The 8,065-nt window shown below is 37.4% G+C and overlaps 1 protein-coding gene across 1 annotated transcript in view; it reads left to right on the top strand.

Moving 5' to 3' along the window:
- LOC106883220 (retinol dehydrogenase 12) overlaps window positions 1-7,842 on the top strand; it is a 56,903-nt gene extending 49,061 nt beyond the window's left edge. The window contains exons 2-4 of the mRNA XM_089341321.1: window positions 2,517-2,759; window positions 5,992-6,300; window positions 7,137-7,842. Coding sequence (XP_089197447.1) covers window positions 2,517-2,759; window positions 5,992-6,300; window positions 7,137-7,459 — 875 coding nt within the window. The 3' untranslated portion in view covers window positions 7,460-7,842. The remainder of the gene's footprint in view (window positions 1-2,516; window positions 2,760-5,991; window positions 6,301-7,136) is intronic.
- The last annotated feature ends 223 nt before the right edge of the window (window positions 7,843-8,065 follow it).

Here is an 8,065-nt window from a genome sequence, read left to right as displayed (position 1 = left end):
TTTGAATAAAGGAGGTCTAAATATATCCTTAAGAAGGCGAAGTGGTCCTGGCTGGAATGCTTCCGATTATATGTCGGCATGATCTACTATTACCTGCGTTGGACACCACGACGACCACGATGATCACCTTCAACGGCAACAACACCTATAACAAGGCCAACAATATTTCCAGGATCGGCATTAACGACAGGACGATAGAAAAAGCGGCAAAAAGGACATCAAGAACAACAGCAACAACGAGTAAAATGATGTGCTAGAAATGTTGTATAAAGCAACCAAACTCCCTAAATCACAACATCAGCACCTGGAAAAACAACACTAACAATAACAACAACAACACGACGACAGCAGCAACAACAATAATAATATTATCCAGAAGAAAGGGTTGAAGAGGTTTGATCAGTTATGAGAATCGTGTGGAAGACCAAGACAACAACTATTGCTGTAGTAATTGGTGTATTTGGCACAACACCCAAACTGTTACCTAAAAGACTGAAAGAAACTGGAATTGAAGTTTGCGTTGTCAACATGCAGAAAAGCACCATCCGGTATTCTGCTAGAATTTTAAGAACGGTGCTTGAGATTTGAGGAGGCTCATTGCCATCAAACCTCAAGATAGAATACCTGCTAACTAAATTAACATGCACTACCATAATGATGATGATGAGATGATGATAATAATAATAATAATAATAATAATAATAATAATAATAATAATAATAATAATAATAATAATAATAATAATAATAATAATAAAAAATGACAAATACATCTAATGTGAACCTTGACCAGCAAAATGTCATAAAAGAGTTAGAACCAGCGGAGAGCTACAAATACCTAGGGGTAATTGAAGGGGACAATATCAAGCACTCAGTGATGAGGGAAAGGATCAGAAGAGAATGTTATCGCAGGGTGAGAGCAATACTGAAGACAGAGCTGAACGCGAGAAACAGGATCGAAGCGATCAATGCTCTAGCCATACCAGTCGTGACTTACAGTTTCAACATCGTTAACTGGTCAATTACTGAAATATGTAATGTTGACAGAAAAATACGAAAACTGTTGACAATGCATAGAATGCACCCTAAGGCAGATATAGAACGTCTTTATCTGCCAAGAAAAGAGGGAGGTCGAGGACTACTACATCTGGCATTATCAATGAAGGTAGCCACAATTGGCCTAGACACCTATATGAAAAACTCTGAGGACTGGATGCTAAAACTTGTCTTAAAATATGAAAGCAAGAAAGCATCTTACTCAGTAACAAAACAGGCAAAGGAATATCTAAGTGAATTCCAATTGCAACAAATTCAAGAATTAGACGAACTAGAAACACCTACAGAAAAAGCTAAGCGCTTGAAAACCCGTGCTAAAATTGCTGCCTTAGCTATTATGACTGAAAAATGGCATGGAAAACCTCTCAATGGCAAATACCCAAAGAGAGCGAATAATGCAGATATTGACAAAGCCCTTACCCACCAATGGTTAATGGCCTCTGGATTGAAATCAGAAACAGAGGGGTTTATCATAGCAGCCCAAGATCAATGCCTACCTACAAAGAACTACCAGGCCAACATATTAAAGAACGGCAGCTCCCCATTATGTCGTATATGCCAACAACAAAATGAGACCATCGATCATGTTGTCTCCATGTGCAGTCTGCTTGCGCCTACAGAGTATCTCAACAGGCATGATAGAGCTGCACAATATATTCACTGGGTAATATGCAAAAACCTGGACTTGCCCCATGATAAAAACTGGTGGGAACACAAACCACCCCCAGTACTTGAAAATGATCACATTGCACTCCTCTGGAACTTCACCATTCAAACTGACAGAAAGATAGACGCAAATAGGCCAGACATCATACTGAAAGACTTCAGACAAAAATCATGCCTCCTCATTGATATGACTGTCCCAATTGATATAAACGTATCTGTCAAGACCTACCAAAAACTGAGCAAATATAAAGATCTTGAAATAGAAATGAGCAAAATGTGGAATCTGAAGACGAAAACAATACCTATTGTCATAGGTGCCCTGGGAATGACAGCGAAACGGGCTGATTACTACCTAGCTCAGATACCAGGAAACCCCAAAATGGCTGAAGTCCAAAAGATAGTGCTCATGGGAACTGCCCATATCCTACGTAAAATACTGTCTATGTGATCTCAAATTTTAAAGCAAACATAATTTTCTTATGGTTTCTTAAACATTCACTTGAACAAAACTGTACAAATCCAAATATATGGTACCCTAGGCATAACACCTACATGAACTTCTAACTTGTTGTCTCTTGAGGTCTCTGGGTGAGACTTGGATCCAACTTGTACAAATGCAAAACAAAAGTCAAACATAAAATAATAATAATAATAATAATAATAATAATAATTATGATGATGATGATGATGATGATGATGATGATGATGATGATGATGATAATGATGATGATGATGATGATGATGATGATGGTGGTGATGACGATGATAATGAGGTTTATATTTCATATTTTCCAGGTGGCAACAGCGGCATCGGTCGTTCCACAGCAACTGAACTGTCCAAGAGGGGAGCCCGGGTGATATTGGCCTGCCGAGATATGAAGAAAGGAGATGCCGTCGCCAGGGCAATTAGGAAGAAAACAATGAACCCGAATGTATTCTGCATGAGACTAGATTTGTCCAGTTTACACTCAGTAAAAGAGTTTGCTGAGGAGTTTTGCTACAATGAACCACAGCTCCACGTCTTAATTAACAATGCAGGTAAGTAAGGGCTTCGTTTAATAATAATAATAATAATAATAATAATAATAATAATAATAATAATGACTACTTCAGTGCGGCCATAAGATTTTATGATTCAATGCGACCATGAGATAGAGAATAAGTAGCCAGACATAGTCTTAATTGAGAAAGAAAACAAACTATGCTGGATCATAGACATAGTATGTCCAGCTGACAACAAGGTATGCGACAAGGAAAAAAGAAAAGTTCAGAGATATGACAGGTTAGCTTGGGAAGTTAAGCTGTTGTGGTCGATGGAGAAGGTAGCAGTAGTACCAATAATTGTCGGAGCCCTGGGAACAGTGAGTAAAAACTTTAGGAAGTTCATGGAACAAATAGGGGCTTCAATAAGGGTGGAGCACTTGCAGAAACCAGCACTACTTGGAACTGCTCGAATACTCCGGAAGGTGCTCGAAATATAAGGGGTGTTACCTTAGTTCATTGGTAGTGAAGAGCTGACACTGTAGTACATCTCCAGCGTTAGAAGCTGTGCAAAGCTCCCTGAATTATTATTATTATTATTATTATTATTATTATTATTATTATTATTATTATTATTATTATTATTATTCCTTCGTAACACAGTGTAGGTAAAAATGCACCACAATCTTTAGTCATCTGTCAAGTCACAAGGACCTCAGACAGATAATACTTTCCTTCAGATATGCGCTGTGCCCAATAAGGCTGCCTTTTGCAAGACATCAATCTTACATGGGATTTCCAGTTGCCTTAAAAAGTTTTGAAGTTTCAATGGGATTGAACCCAATGCTCCCACCACCACTGGTATCACTTTTACATCACCCTCTCGCATTCCATACAATCTTGACATTTCCACTTTAAATTCGGAACACTTGGTGATTTTTTTCAACCTCTTTACTCACAAAATTCATGTCATTTGGTATGGCTACATCAATGATCTGACAGTATTTGTCTCTCTTATTCAATATGACAATATCCGGCCGACGGTGTTCGACAACACGATGCATCTGAAAATCATAGTCCCAACGTATCATTACTTTTCCATCCTCCTGCATAACTTTACTTGGTACTTTGCTCATACCAGTTCTTTGTTACTTCATATTGGTATTTACGGCATAAGAGCCAATGAAGGTACACACACACTTTATCGTGGTGGCGCTTTTATTCTTATTGTGCAAGTCTCTCACATCCACTTACCAAGTGGGTCACATTTTCCACACCCTTTGCACAGAGTCTGCATTTCTGGGTGTCAGAAGTTTTATAGATGTTATACTTCACTGAATTGGTAGCGACAGCCTGATCTTGTGCACCAATGATCAGGCTTTGGGTGGTACGCTTCAAATCACCTCGCTCAAGCCATACCCACGATGCTGTATTATCCTTAACGTCCTGTGTATTATTTTCTCTTCTCCTCAGCTCTTTGGTTAAACTCTTCCTTGCCCGTATATGAATAATAATAATAATAATAATAATAATAATAATAATAATAATAATAATAATAAAAAAAAAAATAATAATAATAATAAAAATAATAATAATAATAATAATAATAATAATAATAATAATAATAATAATAATAATAATAGTCAAGACGAAGAGCGCGATTCGATTGTATAGATGTTTTATTCGTTGAACAATATTTCGACAGAACGTCTGTCTTTGTCAAGTTCAAAACAAAAGGTGATTGAAAATTCAAAATTTCAGAAATTTCTGTAATTTACCTTCGTAAAGAGTTACGTCAATCCTTTTTAAAATATGATAATAATAATAATAATAATAATAATAATAATAATAATAATAATAATAATAATAATAATAATAATAAAAATAAAACTACTGAACAATAATAATAATAATAATAATAATAATAATAATAAATGCCCTGATGTAGTTCTAGGCAGTGACTCTCATGGCTTTTGATCCTAACTGATTGCAAGTGTTATCATGTACATTGTTTTGTCTTGGTATAAAAGATGGGCGACAGTAAATATTCTGCTCAATACCACAGATTTGCTTGCCAGTTGCATCATAGCCATGTGTTGAGAGGAATTCTTTGGAGTTTGAGTAATTCACCTCTGGAAACATGGGAGTTCAACATCCTTAAACAACCCTTATTCAGGGACCTTTTTAGCAGGATGGGATACTTAACCTAAAGAAAATTCGAACTGGGCCCCAGCTGCAAGGTCATGCGGTGTTTATCTTGATATAAGATCACCATGTCGCGCACATATGGTTGTGATGCATGTGCATGGTGTACCCTTCAGAAAGTGCGGACGGTCTAAGGAAGAAAGACTGTGCCTTAATAGTTCGTGCAGCGCCTGGAGGTGTAGATATAATATGTTATATTCAGAATGGGAGGAGAGAGTAGGAAGTTGTGAGTGCCATAGTGGAGATGGAACGAAACTAGTTGGATCCAACGAGCAGTGGCCACCTAGTACTGGTAGAAAAGTTATAGAGAGGACACAAAGGATGAGGAGTGTTTTGGTGGGTTAATTCATATCAATCGGGTGACATTTAAATGGGGGCCCGGTCTCGTATGTCTGTATGAGCAGCAGCATCTCAGATGTAGCAGCTATCAATTGAGATTTCACTTGTTTACTAATTCGGGGTGGGGGTGGGGGGTCGAAGTATTTTCTAGGACAGTTTTTGTGATGAAGTAATTGCTACATTGAATATATGCATTCATCTGGAGAGATTCTCTGCAGGTCTATTTGCCTGTCTTTCAGTCTTCAGACAGTACTGAAGTAGAGAGGGCATGGCATTAAGGAGATCGCAAATGACAATGAAAAGACTTTGACAAATCTAGCTGAGTGATTGATTGATTGATTGATTGACTGACTGAATGATTAATGAAACAATCGATTACTTAATAGGTTAACTGGTTAACCAATTGGCTAATAATTATGATAATAATCATTTCTATTATAGGCACAAGGCCTGATATTTTGGGGGAGGGGTCAAGTCGATTACATCGACCCCAACGCTCAACTGGTACTTATTTTATCAACCTCAAATGGATGAAAAGATAAGTCGACCTCGGAATTTGAACTCAGAATGTAAAGACGGACGAAATGCCGCGCACGCGCGCACACACAATATTTTTACGTATTTAAAAAATATTCTAAATATTATTCGTTCACTTCTTTTACTGTTATTTTTGTTCAAATATAACATATTCATACATTTTCTTCCTTGTTTTTTTTCGTTCGTTTTTTTACCTAATCATTAACAGCTTACATGGGCCCTAAATCAACGACCAGTGACCACATCGAGAAGAGTTTCGGCGTAAACTACTTGGGCCATTTCTACTTGACCAAGTTGCTCGTGGACAAACTTCACAAAAATGCACCCAGCCGTATCATCAACGTTATTTCGGATTCTTACCAGAGTGGCAAACTCGATTTCAACGACTTGGCCATGCATGAAAGCTACGGCATCTACAGAGCTTACGCACGAAGTAAGATGGCTTTGGCAATCCTCACTTTGGAACTTCACAGACGCTACTATTCTGAAGTGATCTGGACATTTGCTGTCCACCCGGGTACGTTCCTGTTGCACTTGCAGCGTTTGAATAATTATCTCTAGTATTGAGTCATTATTTAAAATTTATTTAAAATTTATTAATAAGGGTAGAAATTGATATTAATCAATTAAAACCAGTGGTCTAGCATATTAAAATTTATTAACTGCAGAGTTATTTCCGGACTTAGCACGCCAGATTGAAGACATTTGAAATGATACACTGAATGTAATTTGCAGAACTCTACACGTGCTCCCTTTCGGGTGGACGTCTTGTGTCTAGTTCTGGAAATTATGTTTTATAAATCGACAGACTACGCTGATGATCCTGCAGATATTTGCTTATGTAAATTTTAACAGGTGAAACCATGGTACGTAGGTTAATCGTTTTTTTATTTAGTTTTTTTTCATTTGTTTTGCCCTTTTACAGTCTGTTGTGTCGCTAAAGTTTTACTGCGAACATATTTTTTCGTGGTTAGATGATTCGGCATCTATTTCTAGCATATAGGAATCCACTTTAGCTGGTCATTCCTCTTATTTTTGTATGTAATATAATTTTAATCTTCGGATTTTTTTAATATACTAGACCACTGGTTTTAATTGATTAATATCAATTTCTACCCTTATTAATAAATTTTATCTATCTATCTATCTATCTATCTATCTATCTATCTATCTATCTATCTATCTATCTATCTTATTAATTAAATGCTGAAAACGTCTTTGCTCTGTTACTTCAAACCTCATCTGCCGAATTATGTATATTTATCCTCCTCCTCCGCCTCCTCCTCTTTGCCATCATCATCGTCAGGTTTTTTCAGGTTTTTTACATCTCATCTTCATTTCTTTCTATTCCAGGTGCCGTCAACACCGATCTTCTCCGTAACTGGCCGGGAATGACCGGAAACTTCCTGCGAGTTATGTCCCGCGTTCTGTTCAAGACCCCTGAACAAGGCTGCCAGACGATCGTCTACTGTGCCGTTGCCGACAAGGTCCGCGACCACGCCGGCAAACTGTTCATTAACCACCAGGCTGTGAACTACGTGAAGAGGGTTCGCGACTGGGATATGGCCAGGCGTTTGTGGAACGTCAGTCTGCATTTGATTGGCTGCGACGACGAGATTGAGCCAGAACAAGTGGAGGAAGCAATTCATGGCGCAGATACGGCGAAGGAAGAATGAAGGAAGGAAGGAACGGATGAATTAATTAAGTAAATATTAAATAAACATCAACAACAACAACAACAACAACAACAAAATAGCAATAACGACAACAAACAATAACAATCATAAGGACGGCAGCAGCAACAACAACACCAACACCAACAACAACAACAACAACAACAACAACAACCGCACCAGCAACAACAACATGAACATCAGCAACAACAGCAAATAAAAAGTCATAATGTTAATTTGGACTAAGTTAAATCAAAATCAATAAACAAGTATTTAATTAGATATTCAATTAAATTATTAAAAAAAGAAATATACGGCAGCAGCAGCAGCAGCAGCAGCAGTAGCAGCAGCAACAACAACAGCAACAACAATAATATCAAAAGAAACAAGAACAACTAAAATATGAATAATTAAGCAAGGTTTTGTGAATCGGCACTGGTGTGTGTGTGTGTGTATGTATGTATGTATGCATGTATGTATATATATATATATATATATATATATATATATATATATCTGTGTATGTGTATACTAGATGCATAGGTGCATGCGTTATGCGCAGTCGGATGTGTGCATACTTTCGTATGAGACGTATGAGTGAGGACGCGA

This window comes from Octopus bimaculoides, chromosome 24 (assembly GCF_046866305.1).
Source record: "Octopus bimaculoides isolate indiv1 chromosome 24, ASM4686630v1, whole genome shotgun sequence".
Lineage (NCBI taxonomy): Eukaryota > Metazoa > Mollusca > Cephalopoda > Octopoda > Octopodidae > Octopus > Octopus bimaculoides.
Note: the sequence above shows the minus strand (reverse complement) of the source record. Positions and strands in the feature narration are given on the sequence as shown.